This window comes from Cryptotermes secundus, unplaced genomic scaffold (genome assembly GCF_002891405.2).
Source record: "Cryptotermes secundus unplaced genomic scaffold, Csec_1.0 scaffold708, whole genome shotgun sequence".
NCBI lineage: Eukaryota > Metazoa > Arthropoda > Insecta > Blattodea > Kalotermitidae > Cryptotermes > Cryptotermes secundus.
In genome coordinates this window covers 915,210-941,915 of record NW_019726238.1, presented here as the reverse complement: position 1 = coordinate 941,915, position 26,706 = coordinate 915,210, and the positions used below count along the sequence as shown (strand labels likewise).

Here is a 26,706-nt window from a genome sequence, read left to right as displayed (position 1 = left end):
GGGATACACGGATTTAGACTGACAGGGAGGGAATGTTATTGAGAAGTCGGAAATTGCGGGAAATAGTTACTTTCATAATGAATCATAGTATTTATTGGTTTCATTTTACAATTCTTATTAGGGAACATATATATCTACTTCTTAATTCTCCGTAAATAAAGCCTACCGGAAATATAAGACTTCGTTTAACAGTGAAGGAAACGAATCCAGGACTCGAAGCTCTCTATCTTGACTGAGGTGTTTTTTGGTTTTCTGTTGGGCGAAATGCCAGAATAATGCCCCAAATTAATACGCTATACCTTCCAGTCGCATAGGCCGCGCCATAGCTCGAGCGGTTAGTCGCTAGATTCCGACCGTAGCGGCACGGGTTCGAGCCCGGGTCTGGTCAAGTGGGATTTGTGGTGGAGAAAGTGGCGCTCGGGCGAGTTTTCTCCGAGTACTTCGGTTTCCCCTGCCAATCTTCATTCCATCAAATTCTCCATCATCATAATCACCCGGGGCAGGTACAATAGGCCAATCAGTGGCCGACGTATCAACTGGACTCAGTCTCACCCCATCCCAAAGAACTAACTGAAACTAAACTACAGGAAGGTATTCAGTGTTAATACTTGAAATGCTTCTCAAAGTTTTGCTTAAACTTTCAAGATATGTATTTTGACTATTTCCAACTCTAGATAAGGTTTACAAAGAACTTCCTTCTATTGGTCCAACTTTAAACATCACAGAGTTTCGTGGAAACACTGAAATACCAGTTTCACTTAATACATACGCGATGACCTTGAAATCTCTGGAGAGTCAACTTGATATTACAAGCTTAGGTTCCGTGTAGAAGCAATAAGTAAGCAGAGATCGCGGCTGGAATTCTGACTGAAGTTTGGCTAGTTTTCATTTTGGATTTCTTATTCCGAAAATCACATGCAATAACATGTATGCATTCTGTGGGGAAAATGCAGAGTTCTAGTGTTAAAGTAGATGGTTAGAAAAAAAAAATGTGATTTAAATTAAAGGTTTCTAATGCGAAGAATGGAAACTACTGTAAAGCAATATATATCTGAGTCACACTAGAGGGTGTTGTCAAGCCGTTCTATAATAAGTAACCAGTGTGACGGACCGGAGTGAATAAAGTTAAACTTACTGAAAGGTTTTCATCATGCATATACAGTGTATTTCTCGCAGTGGCCAGTTTTGCTTTCAGACCTGAGGGAAACAACACAAACTGATTTTTACTCGACTTCATGCTGTGTTTTTTTTCCTGGAAGGAAGGCGCCTTTCTTCGCCTCCATTATTGACGTACACACTTGCTAAGAGACAAGACACAACTCAGCAATATCCAGCCCTGAGGTTTACGTCACGTATGCGAGATAAGTCTCCGCCATCTTGACACGCACCCCGAAGTGCGCAGCAGACATTGAGAGCAGTGACGCACGTGTAACAGCTCACTTACGCAATTCTGTTTCTCGTTTGTTGTGAAGAAACTGATGGAAGAGTAAGCCATCGATAAATTGCTAGAGAGGATTCTGCAGTAACTGAAAATATTAGAAATAAAAACATAATTAACTGAATTTCCTGTCTTCCTTCCAAAACTCTTGTTACATACCCGTATGTTCATTTTATGTTCGATGAGAATATAATTTTGATTTAATACTGACCAGGGATGATAGTACTATAAGTGCGTTAGACGATGGTAACATTTCACTTACTTACTTACTAATGGAACTGAGCCCATCTTGAGGAGAAGCCAAATCTACAGCTACTCAAGAATTTCCCAGCATTTTATGGAACCCGAAGGTTTATTGCCGTGTCCACAAGAGCCCTCCACTAGTCTCTATAATAAGCCAGATCAACTCAATCCATATCATCCAATCCTCTCTCTCTATGATCCATTTTAATACTGTCCACCCACCTACGCCTTAGTCCTCCCAGTGGTCTCCTTCCTTCTGGCATTCCCAACAATATCCTATATGCATTCCTCTTCTCCATTCGTGCTACATGCCATACCCACCTCATCCTCGTTGACTTGTTCATTCAAATTATACTTGAAGAAGGGTACAAGTTATGAAGCTCCTCATTATGCAGTTTTCTCCAACCTCCCGTCACTTCATCTCTCTTCGGTCCAAATATTCTCCTCAAAACCCTCAGTCTATGTTCCTCCCTTAATGTCAAAAACCAAGTTTCACACCCATACAGAACCACAGGCAAAATTATAGTTTTCTATATTCTAATTGTGTCCCTTACTGTTACCCCATTTTAATCAAGATCAGACGTGAAGAAATTGTAGTTAACCTCCCAAGTTTCAAATTTAACACAGAATCGTTTTTTTTGGAGGGGGGGTGAGTTGTTACTTGCGGATATATGGGCAGAGATACATAAGAATTTTTGTAGCTATTAATTTCTAACGCTTCAGGTGAAAATTAAGTGCTGTTCGGGATCTCACAAGTTTTCCTAATTTCCATCGAGAGTTACAACATTGAGGCCGTAAAGATTTCCAAATTTTTTAACAATTTTCGCGATCTCTCTCAATAGGGCTATGAAACTGTGACAGGTGTTTAAGACTGAAACGAACAAACACAGACTCCGTTATTTTAGTCCGCAAGCGAACTATACCGACCGAGCGACCGCCGCTTGTCGACGAAATTAGTGCCAACTTTAGCGGATAGGGGGTGTCGCGGGGTCAGCGCAACTGATCCCCACGGCCGTTAATTTCAGTTTTCAAGACCGGGTCGCTACTTTTCCTTCTTAGTTATCCTCACGAGGTTGAGTGGAGCGCTTTCCAGACCCACTACTTCTCAGAAAATCTGGTAGCGCCGGGAATCGAACCCGGACCTCTAGATCTACAGCTGTCCTTAGAAGAAGCCCTGTAACAGGGCCCATTTTTCAGGGCTGCCACTGCAGTTAATGCCATTTCCCAAATAACAGTTTTGTAAATGCAGTTGAATAATCGAGGAACAGAAAGTGTGGGAGCAGCTACACTGAGCCCTCTGGCTGGAACTCTCCGGAACACAACTGCCGCCCCGCAACCCCCTAACCATGACACCGATACACCTTCCCCGAGCCATAGCAACCCCACTTCCCTCCCCTATCTCACCCCACGCAAGGATGCCGTTGCCGCAACAACAAACGCGTTTCAATTTGCACGCTGAAATTTCTTTCCTTTGCTTTTTTCCGTGCTAATGAGATCTTTTGGTGTAACCAACCTTTGGAATCAGTTAACCGTTATTTCTGCAACTTGGATGTCCAGAAGACACGGTTTGGCTGTAGGCTTCGTTAGGGCTGAGAATGGCGAGCGAAACCTGCGATGTTGGCGGTTTGTGGAGTACTTTTTTTTTTATCCGAGGAAATATTAACTACAGCTGAATTCTGTCACGTGACTCCGTCAACTAAAATTGCGACGAGGTTCTCTAGTTAAATAGTGAGAACTAGGATACCCCTCAGGGTGGGCAAGTCAGTCAGGAGAACAGGGACTCGATTCCCGGCAGGAGAACAGATATTTCTCCATGTCACATGCATCCACGTCGGCAATCTCTTCTTCAAAGGGTGCCAGGGTCTCTCTTTGCCCGAGTAGAGCGGTCGGAGGTATAAAAACATAAAAATCAGAATATACTAACTCTAATTTTGCCTGTGGGCCTGTATAGGTATGGAACTTGGACTCTGACATTAAGGGAGGAACATAGACTGAGGGTGTTTGAGAACAGGGTGTTGAGGAGAATATTTGGACCGAAGAGAGATGAAGTGACAGGAGGTTGGAGAAAACTGCATAATGAGGGGCTTCGTAACTTGTACTCTTCTCCAAGTATAATTAGAATGATCAAATCAAGGATGATGAGATGGGCAGAGCATGTAGCACGAATGGGGGTAAGAGGGCTGCATAAAGGATATTGCTGGGAAATCCAGAAGGATAGAGACCACTGGGAAAATCAAGGCGTAGGTGGGTGGACAAAATTAAAATGGATCTTAGAGAGACAGGATGGGATGGTATGGATTGGATTGTTTTGGCTCAGGATAGGGACCACTGGAGGGCTCTTGTGAACACGGTAATGAACCTTCGGGGTCCGTAAAATGCTGGGAAATTCTTGAGTAGCTGCAGAATTGACAGCTCCTCCAGAAGGGCTCAGCTCCATGAGTAAGTGAAAGCGGTCGGAGTGTGAAACTACCCAATCACCTCCATCTAGTGCTGAAAATTAAAAGTGTTGCAATATCTTCATGACTTGATGCCTAACTATTCAGGCGCAGGGACAACTGTTTCTTTAAGTACTTAAGTTTCAGATGACGATACCTGTACAGCAGTACGCACGTCTGTCTCTTGAATATGTACAACTGATTTCACCCTTCTTATATTCAGGAGTGCATTTGAAGCCAATTGAAATTATTTGCGAATTTAAACTGATTTGGACCTTTACCTTAGGACCTGCAATTGGGTTACGATATCCAACAATATCATCACCAACTTGGCTACCTGCCTTTTTCAGGAAATATCTTGCACAATAAATTCTCTGAATTTAATCACAGACTGATATGGGACTTCACTTTTTTCAGTATTTAGTTGGTTGAGACACTTCGCTAAAAGCCCGAAGGTCGCGGATTCAAGTCCCAATGAGGTCTTTGTCTTTTTTTTTCAATTGACGTAATCCTTCCGGCCGCGCTATGGTCCTGGGCTCGACCCATCCTCTAAAAGAGATGAGTACCAGGAATTAATTAAATAATTTTCCTGGAGAGCAAAGCGCGGCCGGCGCGTAAGGCTGACAACCTTACCGCCATCTCTGAGCCGATTGTCTAGAAAATGTGGGACCCTCGACGTCTCACAACCCTATGGGCCTTCACGACCTGGTACAGGGGTACCTTTACTTTTACTTTTTATTTCCCAGGGAATGATGGGATAGCAGAAAGCTTATGCGGACATGTCAATGTCGCTCCTTTCTCCGTCTTTTTAACTCACCCCTTAAATTCAATCGATGTATAACTCTTCAAAACCCAGCGGTATCCCTATGTACTCTCGGATCTAGAACTGGGGAAGCCTGAGTTTGACCACAGAGAGTATTTAAATGCCTCCGTCGATTCCGTGAATAAATAATAATCATTTTCAAACACTTAGAATGATGACGTATTTTTTTCTGTAAGATAGGAAATAATTTTTTACGTATAATATAAATTAATTTTATATTTCGAAGATTTGGAGCTCTATAATTGATACAGTGTCATGGAATACAATATCTGACCGACAAACCGTCCCAGAAGACGAGAGTGATCCCTTTTGATATTCCGAATTTGAATAACCGAGTAAAAGTTACTTTCTCGAAGGGCCTCTAAGGCTCAGTGAAACGAGGGTAGGGATGCTACATTTATAATGACTCTAGGGCATATCTGATTTCCTATTCAGAGAACAGGTCTACTGAGTGTGCTTCCCCGTGGGTGAAGTGGGTTTGAGTGTGAGGCTTCACACCTCTTCAATCCAGAGATATTTGAAAGAAGAAAAAAAGCGGAGATTTAATTCTATGCCGTTCTCTATATGCCCATAGCGTGATTGTTATGAGGCTGGCCACGGTAGCCTCGCTGTTTGAGGCATGTACCGTCTTCGCTCGCTCGGAAAGCAGGATCGCGTGTTCGAATCCCACGCAAAGCATGAATGTGTATGTGGTTATTCTGCGTTTGTGTTGTGCTGTGTTAAGGTAGAGGCCTTGCGACGAACTGATCACTCGTCCAAGGCGTCCTACCATCTGTGAAATGATAAAAAAAAATCTCGACACCATAAGGTATAAAAGGAACGGATTAAGTATGTAAGTAAAATTATTATGTGAAAGTAGCCTATACGTTTCACCTTTACGTTTTATTCTTACTGCTTAATTCTTGCGCAGTAAGGCCATATCTCTATTATGTAGCTCGTTGGTTCTTGGTTTTTCTAAGTAACCTCAGAACTGTTCTCATTGCAGTGTGTTCAATGACAGGATGATTGTGTTTGATGATTTTTAAAGGATGTGAACAGACGGTTATCTCTTTTAATATAATATCCGGATACTTCCCCAGTCATGATTAGTAAAACCACGATAATTCTCTTAGAATGGCCAGTCTGTGTTTCAGGATTCGACCTCAGGTTCTTCGATATGAATCAGGAGTTTTAACCTCTCGACAGCGAACTTGGTACTCTGAGATTTAAAATTCTTACAGCGGTTTCTGTAATGATTGGCATCTTTTGAGATTTGACGTGTAGTTATAGAGGCACGAACGTTAGGAAGAATTTTTGTACCCTGAAGATGGAGGCAGTATCTACTACCAGGCCAAACGGTATCACAACCCAGAAGATAGTTATGTTCCGTGATGTTTCTTTAGGTTGCAGCATTGTTCTGTTGATAGTTAAGGGAGATGTTACTTTTCTCGGAGCATTCATGCAAATCACGTCGCCATGAAAGTGATACGGTTACGTTGAATAACGAATGGTTTATATATATTTAAACGTTTCTGGTGAAAACCCTCATGTACTGTGGCATGTCTGCTGAATGTTAGAATTGTGGAGCCAGACGAACAGCTATTGCTAGATAACGGCTATGTGAAATATAACTATAGCAAGCTGTGTTTTCCCTGTTGTCCGTGCTGATAACTACGTCATGCAACAAACGAATTGCTGGGAGAGTTGTTTTCTGTGACGTCCATGCCAAGGCTACACGACGTGGATCAGTTCTCATTAGCCGAGATAGAGTCTTGAGACGGCAGCTAGAAGAGTAGGGGTTGATATGAGATAAGGCCGTGAACCTAGGAGTAACTAAGCGTCCACTGTTGGAAGACATTATATCAAGCAGTGCAGTGAAGATCGTGATTCAGAGCACCAGTACTTGTGTGACTTGTAAAATCTAGTCACGAGTTGTGTGCTAAAGTGTCCAATGAAACCGATTACCAACCCAAACCCCCACTATCATCACTTGTCAGGTGATAATATGTTCCATGACTGACATATCGAATAATTGTATCAATATAAGTTGAAATAAATCGGATTGGCTTGACCCTGGTCCGTGACACAAGGCGGTTGACGCTTGGCTTCCAGCAAGAGAAGAAACAATAAAAAAGGGACATGAACCAACTTAGTTTAAAAACGTTTAACAAGAAAATTTAACATACTAATTGTGACTTTATAATATTTTAACATATTAAGACCAGCCGCTGTAGTTGTAAAAGCATCGGGTCTTGTGCCCATTTTATTTTGATGGTACTGTATTTATATTTTAGCATTCAAAATATATTGTGCCTATTGTACAGGGTGTTACAAAGGGTCTGACACATTTTGATCTTTAATAATTCGAGAAATAACGAAGATATAAATAAACTGGTTACATTGTTGGATTGAGAAACTCAAAAAGTTTTCTGTCTATTGTTAATAAAATTGTACATGTGCTCCATTTGTGGCAAGTAAATTATCAAGATGGCCGGTCACTGTAGCTGAGCGGTCTAAGGCGTGCACTGTCTTCGCTCGATCGCTCGGAAGCCGGGATCGTGGGTTCGAATCCCACTCAGGGCATGGATGTGTGTGTGCGTTTTTCTGTGTTTGTGTACAGGTAGAGGCCTTGCGACGAGCTGATCACCCGCCCAAGGGGTCCTACCGAATGTCTAAGATCTAGCAAAACCGAAGTGAACGGAGAAGTTCATGGAGGTAGGCCTAGGCCCACTGGGGCTGTAGTGCCAAGGAAAAAAAAAGAAGAAAATCAAGATGGCACTATATTCATATTTAAACATTCAAAACATATTTTAATAGTCGTTTTTTATTGTGTTGGTGTCCTGAAGATGGGCTGTAAACACCGAAACTTGTAAAGGATATAAGATTAAAAATAGAAAAATCTTCTTTAGTCACACTGGACGGAATTAATTACCCTTTTGTATTACTGAAAGATATCTGTTTATCGTATATTACTTTAAAATTAGGGTTCATATTCGCATTACAGTCATCCGGAGTTTCGGAACAACCGTACGCCCAACGTCGGGATCAGAGTTGTGGACAGTTTCCTTCCAAATTTCGTAACTACCTACCGGACTAGGCGCTGTCATAACCAGAAAATGCACAGTAAGAATTCTTATTACCGTGAAATCATCAAATGTCACATAGTCTTTATGTTGCCCAATTAAATTTTGAGTCACAACAGACGGTAAAAGAAGAGTTCATGAGCCATTTTAAGTTACCGTGTCGTCATCGCCCTAGAAGTACAACGCAAACCCAAAACGTGTGGATGTAGGCATACTTGTCCTGGCAGGTCTTCGAACAACGGCTCTTCTTAATGAAGAGAGAGCTTAACTCTAGAAAAAGAATCTCTTTGGTGAGTGACATACTGATATATGTTTGTGCTTAGGAATGTTTGTGCTTAAGATTACGTATTTTGACGGGTATGTTGATTGCTAGGCAACAGGTCGGTAAACGCATTCCCGCAACACAAGCACACGCAACAGTAGAAGGATATCCATTGCTAGATAACGGACCAGTAAACACGTTTTCTTTATAATATAAGACGGTGTTTTCCGTGAAGTCCGTGCCGAGGAGTTATAAGAGGGAAAAGTCAGAAGACGGGACGGAGTATAGAACAGTAGTCGAGAGTAATCGAGTCTTTGGAATTTGCAGTCGCAGAAATAGCAAGCAAGAAAGAAAACTTCATGTCTGAGTTGAAGTAACTGCGGGACTGTGATAAATCCGTTGCCGGGATACGACTAGTGAAGAGTGAGAACTCAAGTGCGTGTGTAACGGTGGACTGTGAAGTGTGTCGATCCGCGATAGCGTTGTATTGCCTGTAGTCACGGACTGTATGAATGTTTAAGACTCAACAAATCCAATAATCAAATCCAAAATCTGTCCATAGTCACTAATACACGTCGCAGTATATTTACATGTATGTTTGCACTTATATGCATATATATTTTTACGGAGGTATGCATGAATTAAAGTATGTATGTTTTCAGATGAATTAACCAACCTAAAGAGGAACTATGGAATATTGCGCACGAAATTAAATCGATTCTTGTAACTGTAGGGGTACCGCGCGCAGCTGGTCTAACGGTGAATTTGTATTCAAATTCACTCACGGCTGGAACTGATGCCGAGCTTGTGAAGTCTCAACTTCTCCCGATGTTACGGTCTTCTCGTTTAAACGAAATTGTTTTCCTGCCAGATTCTCTTTTGATTCTAAATTCGGCTAAATTTATTGCAGAAAGTTCTGAGTACGGTATAAAGTACGGAGCGGGAAAGCCCGTTTTGTCTGCCTTCAACACGCACGATAACTTAATGAAAACAATTATTATAATAACTGCAATTATGCCATTAACAATAATTCGCATGTATTCGCTTTGCTTTTCAATTAAAGGAAAACCAGTCTCAAGCAAACACGGAGAATTGCTATTTTGTGACAGTACATTAGACCGCCTCTGTGGTCTAGTGGTCAGAGTTCCTGCCTACAGAACCAGAGGTCCCGGGTTGGATTCCCGGCGCTACCAGATTTTCTGAGAAGTAGTGAGTCTGGAACGGGGTCAACTCAGCCTCGTGAGGATAATTGAGGAGCTATTTCAAGGAAACAGCGGCTCCGGTCTAGAAAACCGAAATTAACGGCCGTGGGGATCCGTTGCGCTGACCACGCGACACCCTCTATCCGCTAAAGTTGGCACTAACTTCGCCGACAACCGGCGGTCGCTCGGTCGGTATTATTCGCTTGCGGACTACAGGCCACGAAGATGGTTTTTGTTTAAGTATAAATTTCGCGCGTCACGGTAGCCCAGAGATCTGAGGCATGCACGGTCTTCGCTCGTTCGGAAGCCGGGACCATGGGTTCGAGTCCCACTCAGGGCATGGATGTTGAGTGTGTTTTTCTGTGTTTGTGTACCGGTAGATGCCTTGCGACGAGCTGATCATCCGCCCTAGGAATCCTACCGAATGTCTAAGATCTAATAAACCGAAGCAAAACGGAGATTTTTCATGGAGGTAGGCCAAGGCCCAAATTGGGGCTCTCGCGCCAAAGGGAAAGAAATACTAATATTGTCTCGAATACAGTGGGTTACGTATATATCGGAGAAAGGCAAGACAAATTTGTCACTATGCTAAACTAATTAAGCACTATGCCATGATGATGTATGGAGGAATGGATGTATAGATCCAGGTTTTCTTGGCCTCGGCTTTAGTTGGAGGTGAGTGGTCAGCTTCAATCCCCTGTCGCTTTACAGCCGCGGAAAGAGCCCTCACTACCAATTGGATAGGAGACTGGGTGCGCTCCGGAGCCGGGCTGGATTACGTGCAGAACAGAAAATTCCTGACCCTATCGGTACTCGAATTCAGACCCCTCGTTTGTCCAGCCCGTATCCAGTCACTGTACAGACTTCGTTATTCCGGTTCCTATGTCAGAGATAACTGAGTGTAAATCTCTAAACAATTAACGGAAAGCGATAACAGCAACTTAAGTATAACCATGCAGTAGTGAAGTAAGTAAAAACCTGGACAAAAGCTGAGGCCATGAAGCGTCCTCTTTTTATTACATTTTGTTTCCTACTGCACACTCGTAGTGCCTTTTGTCATCTCCAAGGTGTCGCTGAAATTATTCCCCCCAGGAATTAATTAATCATTTCTAGAATTTCTTGTCTTTTGTCAGAATGGGGCTTACCGAGGAGTCATGTCTCGTGTAACATGCATATCCAGTCACATTTTAACCCTGTAATAGGCACACAAAAACTTCTTACGAAGGTCTGGCCTTTGTGCTCACTATGGAAACACGAAATCAGTTAATACCCGAAAATTCTGTACTGATAATGAATTGGAAAGCTTAAATTAATATGTGATAATTACTTTCTCTTAAACAAAACACTCATAATGTCCCGATGTTTGTCCTTCCAAGTAAAAGTGTATCTGTAAATCTGTACATTGAAATAACATTGTCACGTGAGTGGGTGACTAAAGTATCGACTTTGGATCGATGAGTTGATTTATTGGATATTCATTAATCGTAACTACAAATAATTATTACACTTTCTCCGAGTTTCACACTCTCAAATCCACCGTTGCACAAGCACTAGGGTTACAAATTTCTTCTGGTCGTCTCCTAGCAACGGATCTGAACACATAAATTAACACTTCAAATCACTACGTAGCCTCCTTGCTATTACGTATTTAAGTACTTAAGGGGGATGTTTACTGGCCGGCGCATAGAAACGGCAGTTCATCTATTGTTGCTTGTATTCACTGCCGCGATAACGTTAGCGGACATTCTTCTGTTGTTATAGAAACGGCTCATGTGTCACAATATTTTCCCATCTTTCATATAGCACCAAGTTTCACAAGTACCAGTTGTTGCAGCCTATCCTGAACCAGACAAACCCAGTATACGTCTTCACGTCCTATTTCCTTAAGGCGTCACTCTCCCATCAGCACGCTGCTTCAGCCCTTCTGCGGAGTCTGCGCATTCAGGGTTTCATGATCATGAATGGGATCAGTTCAGTGGTCTTCCTTCGTATCTCGCGACGAATTGTGCGACTGTGACTAGAAATTTTCAGCTCCTACTACTGATAAACTCAAATGCATGGCACTGACATGAATAGTCAACTTAGTAAAGCTAGCAGGGAAAGGCGAAAGTTAAAAATTGTAAATGAATTTATAATAATCCACAAATAAATTGTTCTGTATCCCTTATTTAAACAAATAATATTCTAATTTGACTAACATGGCGGCTGTGAAAATCCTCTAATTAACCAGTTATTAATGGAAGTTCATTAAACTGTTATTACGGGAAATGAACATGCAGTTTATTGGAGTTATCGACCACTTCTGATATGAAATGGGTTTCCAACATGTCACGTGTGTTCGATATAGGAATCCTGCATGCCCTAATTTTACTCTACCGTATTTGGAAACAAATTCAATTACACACCTAAGAGTATATTTTTGTCCATTTGTAGTTACCATCATTTCACTCTATTTTATTTTCCAATTTTCATCAGAATAATTATGTTCACATCCAATTATTTTTCTCAGACTTTTACTAGATATTAACATTAATTTGTAATGACAAAGTAATTTTGTGCAGTATGAGAGAATTAATTTTTTCCTGATTCCTAATGTCCTGTACATCTATATTTGTCTCCTTATTTAACAAATACAATAATTTACATTATCATCTTCTGGAATATGACGCCATGTAGGTCACTATCAACTTAATATTCTCTGAGGCGAAAACCAAAGATCTCAGATAATTTTAGGTAACTAATAAATTGCTCAAAGAAAACCACACGGACAAACTCATTATAAAAGAAATCATGTCCATACTTAGGATGATATTGAATCAAAATAATTTTCAGTATAATGAAAAAGTCTACAAACCAAGATCGGGCGTAGCCATGGGCTCACGTTAATTCAGTACTATGGCAGAAATCTTCCTACAAGACCTAGAACAAAACAGAATAAAACATCTGCTGGAAGATGAAAAAATTATATACTCTAATATGTACGTAGATGACATTTTCATAATATACAATCAGACAAAAACAACCCCACAAAACCTCCCCGAACACTTCAATGCACAACATAAAAACTTGCAATTCACAAGCAATGAGGAAGTTAACAACCAAATAACATACTTAGACTTAAACCTAACTAACAAACACGGACAGATAGAAATGGAAATATACAGAAAATCCAAAACGACAGATACAACAATAAATAATAACTCTTGCCACCCTAAAGAACAAAAATTAGTAGCATATAAAGCTGGATACACAGACTTCTCACACTACCCCTCAAAGAAAACGCTCAAAACAAAGAATTAAATACTATTATTAATATAGCATTAAATAATGAGCATACAACTATATAACAAACTCAAACAAAAGAAAAATAGTATGGATAATAAAGTCGAAAGGGAACAAAAATGGGCTACATTTACCTAGACGGGAAATTACGTACGAAAAATCACAAAACTCTTCAAAAACACCATCATAAAGATAGCCTTTAGAACAGCTCACTATAGGTAAACTAGAAAATGAGAAACGAGAAACAAACCCCTACGAACAAAGTGGGATATACAAAATAACATGCCAAAGCTGCCAAAAAGTATACATCGGCCAAACTGGTAGAAATCTAACAACAAGGTACAAGGAACACACAAGAAAAACATACTAAACAAACGCCACCAGTACGGACCGATGACAGTAATCATGGAAATAGGTGAGAATGCCAAAAATTGGAGCATCATGAATATAAAAGGAAATTTCCATATATATCTCTTTAATAAGCTCAACAAATTGATAGAAGAACAAAGACACACAAAGGAAAGTGACAATCATTATAATATGTTCGACCTCATAATACATCAGTACACACCCACACTAACGTCATAGACAGAAGGATTATAAATACACGGCACAACGCACCCTAGAACAGTAAAACAACACATCGCACCACGAACAACCACAGGACGACATCAAAGGTAGGACGAAACAACAAACACTCTTTAAACAATAAAAGAAAACATAATAGGGTTGCTGAAATAATACAATATACCCATAATATATTTGCAGAACCCTCTTCTCGAGAACAACAAGGGGGCACACATTCGGCCCCCGTCAAAAGAAATAATAGGAGGGACGTCACGAACCAGCTTGGTTTACGAACTCCAATAGAATCTTAACAAACTAACTATTAATATTTTAAAGTATCGAACAGACGCTGTAGTTGTAAAGACTTCGGATTTTACAGCCAGTTGTATATTACTTATATTGTATGTATATATTTTGACTTTTGGAACATGTAATATAATAGTGGTTTCTAACAGTATTTATGTCCCCCTGAAGATGGTCTCTAAAAACCGAAACATGTAAGGGCATGAATAATTGAAATAAGAAAATCTTAACCAGCCACACTGGACGGAAATACTTAACTTTTTCATAATACTCGTATTAGTGTGACGGACCAGACTGAAACAAAACACGGTAATAAATTTTGGACCTCCATTTTGGGAAATTCTTCAGTAGCTGCGCTACTGGCTCCCTGTAGTTCATTAGTTCAGTATAATGTAATAGAGTGTAGTGTAGCATTGTGTAGTTCAGTGTCGTGTAGTATTACAGCACAGTGTAGTATAGGCCTAGTAAAAGGAAACCGCGGTAAACTACTGATGTAATACGTTTATTCTGGAACACATTCTACAGAATGCCCTCATAATGTCACTAGAATTTTCGGTCCCGAAATAGCTAGACTAGGACGAGGAACGGAAACTAAATTTATGCTACATTAAGTAACCCCAAGTCACCTGCATGGAAGAAAAATGTTATCGGAAATCGAGGACTTCTTTATGAATACGAAAATATCGGAAATCATATAAGTACGGAACCTGAAGAGTCAATCAGCTGAGTAAAGTTTTCAGAATGTTCATGTCTTCAGTCTTTCAGAAAGTTTGTCCCACTTGAGCGATTCCTCATACACAGATGCGTCAGCAGACGTCAGGAACTGTGACGAGGGGACTGTGTGAAATCCTGTAGATCTATACGCACAACTTACGAAGTTCTGTCTCAGAATTACGATACTAGAGAATCAATCTGAATACAAGACCATTCTTTAAAGTTATCGGAATTTGTATATAATCCACGTAAGTCTCCCAACGCGCTTTTCCACTGAGGTAAAAAAAAAATGAAAGTAAAGCTATCCCTGTAATAGCCCGTGGAGGGCCATAGGGTTGTGAGATGTTGACATTCCCACATTTTCTAGACAGTCGGCTCATAGATGGCGGCAAGGTTGTCAGCCTTACGCGCCGGCCACCCTTTACCCCCAAGAATATTCCTGGTACTCATTTCTATTAGAGGCTGAGTCGACCCCAGGGCCAGGAGTAGTTAATTTGAAAAAATCCACCTCATCGGGATTCGATCTCTGGATCTTCCGGCTTGTAGCATAGTGCCTCAACCAACTACGCTACCGCGTGCCCCCTTTTCCACTCAGTAAATTGTTTTCATAAATTGACGCTGTGATAGAAAAACGCGAGGCTTGTGACGCCATTAATACGAAAGTATGCAATCGGACACGATCCTAATTTCAGAATTCTAAACAGGAATTTCGTTTCATCTAATCTTGATATCCGGGTAGTGGTTTACAGAGTATTTCAAACCCTGAATACATGAAGAAACCTCAGATCCATATTAATCGGATTTCAGGCACTCTCTTATGCGAGAACAGAACCGTTACGTAGAAACAGACTCGCGATATCTTTCCATTGGTCTTTCAGTTAAAATATAATAGGTTTGAATCCCTATTATTGCACAAACCACGCAAACACTGCAATTACACTAAACAATGTTCATGGCAGCTTGTGTGTCGCCAGGCTGGTCCCTTTCAATGGCCAGCAGGCATAGCTGCAGAGTCCAAAAGCATGAAGCCAGAAACTCACTGAACATTGTGTTACGGTACTTTCGAGAAACAATGCCCAGGATTCATTACTTAACTTCAGTAGCCCCCTCCTTTCGTATTATTGCAGTTCACCATGGCTGCTACCTCATAAACTGTATCCACGCGTAACCCACACAATAAAAACTTCTGCCTCCCAGCCTGCTCTTTCTCGTCCTCTTTTGTCTGCTTGCTTGAATATTATATACATTGTAATGCATAAAGCGATCTCCATCCACCGCTGTTTCATAACTAGACGATGATACGCGGGGTGATATAAAGATGAAGGTAAAGTTGTCCCTGTGCTTAAATAATTATGCGCTACGCCATGAAGGCGTATGGGAGAGTGAGTGTATAGATCCACGTTTTCTTGACCACGACACTAATTGGAGGTTAGTGGTCAGCTTCGCGCTCCTGCCCCTTTACCACAAGGAAGGAAACCCCGGTACCCATTAGATAGGAGGCTGGATGGACCACAGAACTGGTTTCGTCATCCTGGAGAGGAGAAAATTCTTGATACTACCAGGACTCGAACTCCGACCCCTCGGTCGTCCGACTGAGCTATCCCGGCTCCTACACAATATATGAGCGATATCTTTGGCATTTAATACAGTTAGAAGGCCTTAGTCGGCTTAGAAAACCGAAATTAACGGCCATGGGAATCCGTTGCGCTGACCACGCGACACCCTCTATCCGCTAAAGTTGGCATTAACTTCGCCGACAAGCGTCGGTCGCTCGGTCGGTATAGTTCGCTTGCGGACTAAAGCCACTGAGTTTAGTTTTAATTTTATAAGGCCTGATCATGAAACATAGAGATATTGTTGACAAATTATTAGTATTTCAGTGAATCTGTAAGTACTTTGGAGAAATCAGGGGTCACTATAAAAACACATCTGTTTCTAACTGAAAAATTCCTCACGGATACTACATAACGCAGGTTATATGACATAAACTGGAAGACCCCTGACGGAGCAAGTCGGATCAGTCGTTGAGAGTTGTTAATTTGTTTCGAAGGACCCTGGATCGAATCTCGACTGGAACACCGGCACTCCAAACTAAGTTTTTCTCCATTCTTTTTCTCTCCAAGCAAATTCCTGGATAGATTTCAAATCGGCCACTACAATTTCCATCCACCTGTCCACGCATTCGCTGCAGTGTGAACTGAGCTGCCACAGTGCCGTTAAGTACACAGATAAGTAGGTACTACCTGTGTGGGTGCGCGTTGACGCAGAGCGAAAGATATAGACGAAAACTTGTAGGCAAGCCCGACATTGCATGGGGCGGTATTGGCGGAGATCAAAAGATGATTTAAAATAATGCCATACCAATATTCGGCCCACACGAACAATTCAGAACAACACACGAGGATGTCCAATGTAGGTACATATCGATACAGCTACCAGTTGCTAACCAAAGATTCGCGTACGTAAATAGACGAGATTCCTTTGTTAGAACAAGGCTCCCATTACCTGAACACCCCTTGTTGGTTTTCCGGGTTTAGTTCTCGATCCGGCTACTGGTTTTCTGACTGAAATATTCGTGATTTTTTTGTGTCCTTCCACAAAATCCGGGAGAGTAAATTAATTTAAAGTAAAAAAAAAAGACAAAACAACTCCATTCAGTGTGACTATTGAAGTTTTTACTACTTGAAAACTTAACACCCTTACACGTTTTGGTCCCTATAGGCCATCATCAGAGGGACATCGATACTCTTTGGAAACTACTATCACAATGTTTGTAATGCACAGTATATACAAAATCCAACTTTTCCACAACTACAGCAGCTTTCTTGTTATATTAAATTTTTTAAGTTTTTAAAACTTTGTTATTTAAGTTAAAATTTATAAACCAAATAGGCTCGTGTCCCTTCTCCTATTGTCTTTCTTGAAGGGGCTGAACTTGTGCCGCCTCTCTCTCTTGAGAAGGAGATTCTTGGTATCGTCCTGTGTTTGTTCGTGGCGTGCCAACACAGCACATGAGGACATGTTTTGCATGAGCTTCGAAATCAGAAAAATTATATCATTCTGTTTTGGGTCACCAGAATGTACCATCTCGAAATATTAAGTTTTAGACGAATGTATTACAGAGATCACTGTAAGGCACCCCTAGCCGAAACGTCAGTGAATGTATTATATAAAATTCATTTAATTTCAGGATTATTTATTTTAGTACAGGTATTATTTCTAGAATTTTGAAAAATAGTTAAAATAATTTACGAAAATAAATTTAGTTCCGAGTGGCGAAAATGTGGAAAATATCGTTCCTTTTCGCCATAAAATTGCCTCACAGTGATACCAAGTTAGAAAGCGTTTGTGCAATATTACGTTTTCGATTCATGGATCGAAATGAATGAAATTCGGTACTTGGTTCGAAAAGAAATGAAACCAAGTTCGCGTTTTGCATATTGCATACTTTATAACTACAAATCTGGAAATAAATTTTGACTTATTCTTATCAGAGGAATGTTTCTCGTTTCCAGGTAGTTTTTTAAGGAATGATATGTTAGTCCAGGAGATCCTCACCTTCGAATTAATATTGTGCGTGAATGTAATATTTATAACATCGTTTTAATAACAGATTCATTTCATTGCTTTACAAACCCTGCAGCCTTTAGTAATATTGAGTTTGTCGTTGCGGTTGATATGATCTAATTTTCTTTCAAGTTTAGTGAATATACGCGATAAAATAGGCACTGACAGACTGCAAATGGTACAGCGGTTTCCAGTGCCCGTAGATTTTCAGATTAAGCTGTAGAGACCCACGTGAAATTTACTGCGTATTAAGGTATATATCAGTGTAATAAAGGAAGCTCTGAAAATATATTTCAGTAATTCTAATATATCCTTTACGTTATTACATTTTAAATTAAATATACTTGCTTTCTATAAGTATAGTGTTATACTTTCAGCTTAGAGGGATATTTCTCCTGGTTCTGAAGATTTATGCGTCTCTCGTTTAATATTTATTATTTTACAGAAACTGGGAAAATACACAAACTGTGAATGGGCAAGATTCTTCGATTATTAATAATGTTCGTTGAGAATTCCCAATGACATCATGAAGATGACGAGATTACTTAATAGGCACAGATCCGCAAGGAAATCGCCTTACATTTTTGGAAAATGGTGTGCATGCACTTGATGAGACTGATTAGATCTGAAATATTTAATTTAGCATAACCAGTATCCACGGCCGAGTGGTCGGAATTCGAGTCTCGGTAGGGTCAAAATGTTTCTGTTCTCCACGTCGTCCAGACCGGCTCTGGGGCCCACCCAGTCTCTTATCTAAAGGGTACCGGGGATCTTTCCCCGGGGGTAAAGCTTTGGTGTGAAGCTGACCACTCATTTCCAGAGAGAGCTGAGGTCAAGAAAATTTGGATCTATTCATCCACTCCTCCATACGCCTTCATGGCGTAGTGCTTACTTCGTTAAGCACAGAGACAACTTTCCCTTTACTTTTCAGCCAGTGACCTCGTCAAGATTTGATCCAACTACCTCTCTAATACAAATTAAAAGTATGGTTTACTTCAGCGAGGTCTAAGGCATGAAATGTCTTCTCTGACTCGAATGCTGGGATCGCGGCTTCGGATCCCACTCAAGGCATGGATGTCTGTGCGTTTATTCTGTGTTATGCTATCCTGTGTGTCGGTAGAGGCCTTGCAACGGGCCGAACCCCCGTCCAAGGAATCCTACCGTTTGTAAAAAGGTTACGGAACTGAAGAAGGGGCCTGGGCCCAAGAAAGGGCTGTGGAGCCTCTGATGAATGAATGAATGAATGTTTACTTCTGCTCACCTGCTCAATACGAGTCTGCAGCATTGTGACTGTAGCCGTGTCTACGTATTATTTCCAAGTTCGCCTTTTGAGACTGGCGAGGAACGTGAGAAAATAGGAAAAGTGGTAGACTGAANGATGGAGGCGATACGTTCCTCCGAAACGTCGGTTAATACCACATATACACGGTGCCAAATCCCAGAAGACTGCTTTCTTCATAGTCACCGCCGTGAAAGCCTCAAATCTTATATCATAAAATTGTATTTGATCCAGCTGCTAACAGTTCTGGACTCGAAGAAAGAACAGTTTGGTTTGTTTACAGGCTGTAGTAGTTGCTCTAAATAAATTACAAATATGTGAATAAGAAAAAGTGAAGTTATCACTGTGCTTTTTACTCCATGAAGGCGTATGGGGTAATGGATGTATAACCCAACATTTTCTTTACCTCGGCACTAGCTGGAGGATATTAGTCAGTTTCATGCCCCGGCCGCTTTACCCCCAGGAAAAGAACCCCCGTTATCCTTTAGACAGAGACTGCGTGAACCCCAGAGCCGGTCTGGACAACGTGGATAAGAGAAACTGCTTGACACTACCTGGACTCGAACTCCGATCCCTCTGTCGCCCAGCCCGTAGCCACTCCCTATACCGACTGAGCTATCCCGGCTCCTTCAAACATGTGAATACTCATAGAAATATCCTCAGGTGTTACGCATTGAAACTGCGTGTCCTCACTCCACACTGACGTGAGTAAACACTAGAACTGCAGTGTACCGTTTCACTTATTCCACGTCTATTTACTGAAATAGGACGAACGATTGTCTGATTTAGAAGTTAAATATTCCATCAGATCTGAGGGTTCGCAGTCTGCAAGCGTGTTAACGAGTATCTGTCCTATTCAATTTATTGTGACGTGCATTAGCTGTGACACCTGTCACAACACATAAAGCACCCGCTGGAGAATACCGGATTCTCCGCCCCCAAACTTCGGCATGCAGGGGCACTACAGACTCGCTCTTTCATTGGAGTTATTTCGCAGTTGGAAATACATACCTGGAAGGCAGCTTCCGCTATGTGACGCCGTGTAGAATCGTGGATATACATGCTCTGTATTTTGCTGTGTCTCTCTACCTAACCGATCACAGTGGCCGCGCGGTCTAAGGTATGAACTGTCTTCGCTCGTTCCAAAGCTGGGATTGTGGGTCCGAATTCCACTCAGGGCATCGATGTCTGTGTATATATTGTCCTCTGTGTAAGTAGCGGCCTGATCACTCATCAAAGAAGTCCTACTGTCTGTGTAAAAAAAATATTACGAAACTGAAGAAGAGGCCCAGGGCTCAACAGAGGGCTGTAGGGCCATTGATAATTGAAATATATTCCTCTTGCTCTCTCTTGGAACACAGGGCATTCGTTTCACTTCAGTTTCTTAATCTTCGATAGCCGGTAGGACTCCTTGAACGGGGGATCAGCCCACCGCAAGGCCGATTTTGGTAAATACCAATCACCCTCACCTATTATCTGGGGCTAGTACAATAGGCCAGAAATGGCCGCAGTACAAGGAACTTAGTCCCACCTCATTAGCAATAAACAACTTACTTTTACCCTCCTATATTTACATATTCATGAAACGACATGGCAGCGTATCCCATAAAACGTGTTTTAATACTCATTTTCGATAATAATGTAACACAAGAGAGAATATGTCAGATTTCGTTTCAAATGAGCATTAGCTAATGATGAAGTATTAACCGTAAAACAGATTCAGTAATAATAAATTTGTCTGTTATATTTCAAAATGAAGGAAAAACTCATGTCTCTTTGTGCAATATTTTCGTGGCTGTACGTGAACCAAAATGGGAGTATGAAATCAACAAGCACGTGAATTGTATTTCAATATTTTGTTGAATATCACTGCAAAATGAATGTGCGTATTTTTCTCTGTTCAATATATTGTGGCGTATTTGCCCTATGCAAGAACTGTGGAGCTCGAGAAACAACCGTTGCTAGGTAATGTCCTCACGCAACAATAGAAGAATTGTCACGAAACGAGATGTGACGTGAGTACAGCCGTCACTATGGAACAGCTGAGTAAACGCATTTCTACAGAAACGATTTCGCGCAACACTAGAGGAGCTGTGCTCTCTGTGCGGTCCTTGCCGAGGGGTTATAAAAAGGACAAGGAAGACCGCTTGAATCATTTTAGTTTCGAAACTCCAGTCTGCCAGGTTATGAGCTTGGGAACGGAGGAATTGTCAGAGAATTGAGGGGGTCCGTTCAGATGGCAAGAAAGGAATTAGGCCGTGGAAAGAAGACATTATGTGTGCTGTAGTACAGTGATATTTGAAGTGTGTGATTCAGCGAGACTCTTATATAATTCCTGTGTTAAGATCCATTGCCAGGAAACGGCTAGTACAGGCTGTAGTAGACTGAGGACACTAGTCAATGTAACAGTGAGATATGAGCTATTGCGCTGTATTATTTGTAGTTACGAGTTGAGTGGATAAGTGCAATAAATCCAATCATCCAATCCAAGGTAACGTAAAGTTGTCCCTCTGCTTAACTAATCGAGCACTACGCTGTGAAGATGTATGAAGGGGTGGGTGTATAGAGCCAAATTTTCTTTACCTTGGCACTAGTTCGAGGTGATCGGTCATTTTGGGCCCCGGCCGCTTTAACCCCGGAGAAAGAGCCCCCCGTATCCTTTGGATAGGAGGCTGGGTGGGCCCCAGAGAAAGTCTGGACGTAGTGGAGAAGAGAAATTCTTTACCCTACTGGGATTCGAACTCCGACCCCTCGGTCAACCAGACCGTAGCCCGTCGCTATACTGCCTATGCTATCCCGGCTTGTCCTCGAATCAAAACCCCGTCTAATATTCCAATACTTTAAAATATTTATAGTTGGTTTGTTAAGATTCTGTTGGAACTCGTAAACCAAGCTGGTTTACGAAGTATTGGGACAGCCGCTGTAGTTGTAAAGATTTAAGGTTTTACAGCCAATTGTATATTATTTATATTGTATGTATATATTTTAACTTTTAGAACATGTACTGTAATAGTGGCTTCTAACTGTATTGATGTAAAGGTGTCCCTCTGAAGATGGTCTCTGAAGACCGAAACATGTAAGGGTATGAGTAATTGAAATAAGAAAATCTTAATCAGTCACACTGAACGGAACTATTTAACTTTTTCATAATGCTACTGTGACGGACCAGAATGAAACAAATCAAAATCATTTTATAGATTTAAGGTTTAATATAGTTTTATTTATTTACGATTAAAACCATTTGTAAAAGCCGCAAGAGCTTGTTAAGAAAGTGACGGTGTTTTGTTTCAGTGGTGATGCAGGATTTCTCCGTGGGCGCAACCGGAAGTTCTGTGACGAGAGGCAACATGGCTGTCTTGCGCTGCGTAGTTCCCAGCTTCGTTCGCGATTTTCTCAGCGTCACTTCATGGCTGCAGGATCAAAAGTTCAACATATACCCATCCAGTGAAGGAGGTAAATTTATTTTAAATAATATTCCATATGCAACCGGCCAGTATCTATCGCTGTAACTGTTCTGTAGGGCACAAAATAGGAGAGGCGCCATTCGTTTACCTTGGCACATTGACACGTTTATCACCGAAATAATTCCGTATTTAAGAGAAGTAACACTGTTGCTGTTCTGCAGTAAGACAAAGGGTTCGTAGTACATTTCGATATATACGACTATATTTATCGGGATAGGGCGTCAAGAGTTTAACTTAAGAAGACATGAATTATTAGAAAGTATCTCGTTTGCTTGCAGCCCAAATCGTATGAAAGGACAGCGTCATGGACGTTGAAGAGCGGCATTTTTCAGGGGTACAATCCGTGACTTCTGCTTACCAATCAGTAATGAGACATATTTCAATTCTTGACCAACGCAGCCAGTGTTTTCGTGTATGGTCGGACAGGATGCGTACAGGGGAGAGTAGCAGAGACATTAAGCCTCAGGAAACCAGGAGCTTCTCCTAACATGGATGAAAGCTAGGCAGACAAAAACATGAAAGAGTCAATGGACCGTAAACATAAGCATCTGCCTTCGCCTGCAGAACATAAGCTGATGTGTGAGGATATGTGGGCTTTGGGCAGGAGGCCTAAAATAAAATAAAAAAAAAATTCCGTGATGCGCCATTATTGTCTCAGAGAAACATGTTCGGACATGATCTACAGACCTGTTGGGCAGGATAATGTTCAGCGAAATGAAAATTAATAATTTTTTTCTGTACTACCGCAGAAACCTAAACAGTGCTCTAGAATCTTTAATATGGATTCTGTACTTGAAACAATTCTCGGTAATATTTTATTTCTCGGAAAGCACCGCACATGTACAGAATTTCTTGTGCGATTTTTATGTAATTTATGAATCAGAGAGAAGTTTTATACACTGATATTTTGGACATCATGTATCATCCCAGGGTTTTCTTTTCAAACGACAGTGTTTCGGAAACAGTCTATTTCCCATCTTGAAGTTACCCATATTTTGGGTACTGTCAAGAGTCAGAGGTTTTTAAAACCACATATATTTTGAAACAGATCGTGTTATTCGTCACGTGACTGTTATTTTTTCACATTGTCCATCGCCCAGCCTTTCAAGGCACAAAGTTTCCGTTACCTTCTTCAGGCGGCTGATGTATTTTGGATATTCTCCATTGTCACATTAACATCCGAAAATATTTCGGAAACTGGCAATATGTCTTTCCTTTTGATATTACCCATGTCCCAGTTTTTTGTCAAGCGACTACTTTCCGAAACTGGTTGTTTCCTTCGTCAGGTGCACACCGTCATGTAAACAACATGTTTCCAAGAAATGTTTTCAGAGTTGATCTCTCCAAGTGTTTATCGAACCATCTCTAGGAAATATGGCTTCTCTACACGAAGGAATACTTTTCTCGCAAACCAACCATTCGTATTGTGCTTAGAATTGTGAATGCCTTTGATGTTACCCGGATTGCTTGTTCGCTGGTATAACCACACACCTCTCCTATAAACCCCGAAACGTATTTTAGTATAATATCGAATTAGGTAATATTGAACGCCTCTCCTGTTGTTTAGTTAGGAGCCTAGAATTTCTGTCTCCCTAGAAGAGTGTAGGATAGTAATTAAGTAACAAAACTTAATGAGTTTCTACTTAACAAAGAGTATTATTATAATTGTGTTTCACATACGTTGAAAGATACCCAATTTCACTTTGAGATTGGCAGAATGACAGATTTGTACCTTAATAAGCACAACGCAGGACAAAATCATGACGTAAAGATAGCTAACATATGTTTGAAACNTGAGGAGAATATTTGGACCGAAGAGAGATGAAGTGACAGGGGTTGGAGAAAACTGCATGATGAGGAGCTTCATAATTTGTACTCTTCTCCAAGTATAATTACAATGATGAAGTCAAGGAGGATGAGATGGGCAGAGCATGTAGCACGAATGGGGGTAAGAGGGCTGCACAAAGGATATTGGTGGGAAATCCAGAAGGAAAGAGACCACTGAGAAGACCAAGGCGTAGGTGGGTGGACAATATTAAAATGGATCTTAGAGAGATAAGATGAGATGTTATGGTTTTGATTGATATTGCTCAAGGTACGGACCAGTGGAGGGAGGGCTCTTGTGGAAAAAAACGGTAATGAACCTTCAGGTTCCATAAAATGCTCGTACGTTCTTGAGTAGCTGCAGATTTGGCTTCTCCTCAAGAAGGGCTCAGCTCCATGAGTAAGTATGTAATAGAGGCCGCGCCATAGCTCAAGCGGTTAGTCGCTGGCTTCCGTGGCGGCCCGGGTTCGATCCCAGGTCTTGTCAAATGGGATTTGTGGTGGAGAAAGTGGCGCTGTGGCAGGTTTTCTCCGAATACTTCTGTTTCGCCTGCCAATCTTCATTCCACCAATTGCTCCACAATCACCCTCACCTGTCATCTGGGGCTGGTACAATAGGCCAGAAGTGGCCGCAGTACAAGGGGCTTAGTCCCACCCCAGTAGCAATAACAAAAAACATTAAGTAATAGATTCTGAATTTCCTGGTAAATGTAGCTTTTGGTATTTCGGTCGAAATTAAGGTCATCTTGTATCTGAATATCGTAGTTGGGACGTAGTTGTGGTCAATTATTGAATATTAAAACTGCATTAATTAATTTCTGAACTGAGTGGAACAGAGCTTCATGAAATAATAAATTCGGTTATTACTAACGAAATGTCTCATCATATTCCATGGTTTATGATTCCAATATTCGATTAAAAACTAGTAATAATTTGAGTAAAATATAATACATTTGATGTTGGATTAAAAATTGGATCTAAGGCTTCTAACGGGTATAATTAGCATGAAAATATATGTAATCCATGCAATTGGCATGAGGACACACGATTTGTGCCACGCTGTGCCCGTCTCATGCATATTCTTCCCACAGAATATTCTTTCATATCCGCCACGGCATTCAAATGGCACTCTAGCCGTATTATCATCAATCTCTCGCTCTCATTACTCATTGAGAGCGACAGGTTCTGCAATCGGGCATTCCATCAGCACGTTCTTAAAAACTGATCCCCATTACTGCGACCTGTCAACACGACCACCAGTCGGCTAACCTGTTAGCCAGAGTTCTCTCCGGAAATGCAGTGTCAACCAGTAGCTCTGATTGTAAAGTAGATAATTGGCCCTTATATAAGACACTAGTGCTACCAACTCTGTCACTATTTATGTTTTTCTTTAGCAGCCAGGCTTTAGAGTAGTACCACATGACACCAGACTGGTCTGTCGTTATGTGCGTCAATTTACAGCAGAAAGTGACAGAGCTGGTAGCACTTACAAATAACTACAGAAAGAGGCAGAAGCAAAAGACTTTGTAAAGAATATGCGAATGCTGGGTATTGCAGTATCATAGGAACTTAATGTATATGTGGCTCACACAATTTGAACTGAAGTTAATAACATATTGGCCGTGCCATAGCTCAAGCGGTTAGTCGCTGGCTTCCCACCGCGGCGGCCCGCGTTCGTTCCGGGGTCTGGTCAAGTGGGATTTGTGGTACAATAGGCCAGAAGTGGACGCAGTACAAGGGACTTAGTCCCACCCCACTAGCAATAAAAAACTAATGTTTTTAATGTCTGCGTTTTGGACGGAGTTTGTTTTTGTTAACTACGTATATTGTGCGTGTATACAAATTGTTTCTCAATATCTAACGCAACAAATAAATTCACGCGGGTCTCGGATTTAGCTAATGTGTTTCTTGGCCAACCTCCTCTGCACTTACAAGTACAATTATCATCCACTTGTAGCATCGTCAGACGTTTCTTACAGCGCTGTTATAGTTACTCCTTGCACCGCTCATCTCGGTGAAGTCTTCTGTTCCCTCAGAGTTACACGAAGACTGAGAACGCACAAGAAAAGTAGGATTTATGAAATACGCAAATGCTTTCTTTTTCTTTTTTTCCCCCCTTGGCACTACAGTCCCAGTGGGCCTAGGCCTACCTCCATGAACTTCTCCGTTCACTTCGGTTTTTCTAGATCTTACACATTCGGTAGGACTCCTTGGGCGGGTGATCAGCTCGTCGCAAGGCCT

The 26,706-nt window shown here is 41.2% G+C and overlaps 1 protein-coding gene across 4 annotated transcripts in view; it reads left to right on the top strand.

Moving 5' to 3' along the window:
* LOC111864098 (Down syndrome cell adhesion molecule-like protein Dscam2) overlaps positions 1-26,706 on the top strand; it is a 368,724-nt gene that overhangs the window by 257,311 nt on the left and 84,707 nt on the right. For all 4 annotated transcript variants that reach the window (XM_033751326.1, XM_023851121.2, XM_033751327.1 and 1 more), the window contains one exon: positions 22,469-22,630. In XM_033751326.1, coding sequence (XP_033607217.1) covers positions 22,469-22,630 — 162 coding nt within the window. The remainder of the gene's footprint in view (positions 1-22,468; positions 22,631-26,706) is intronic.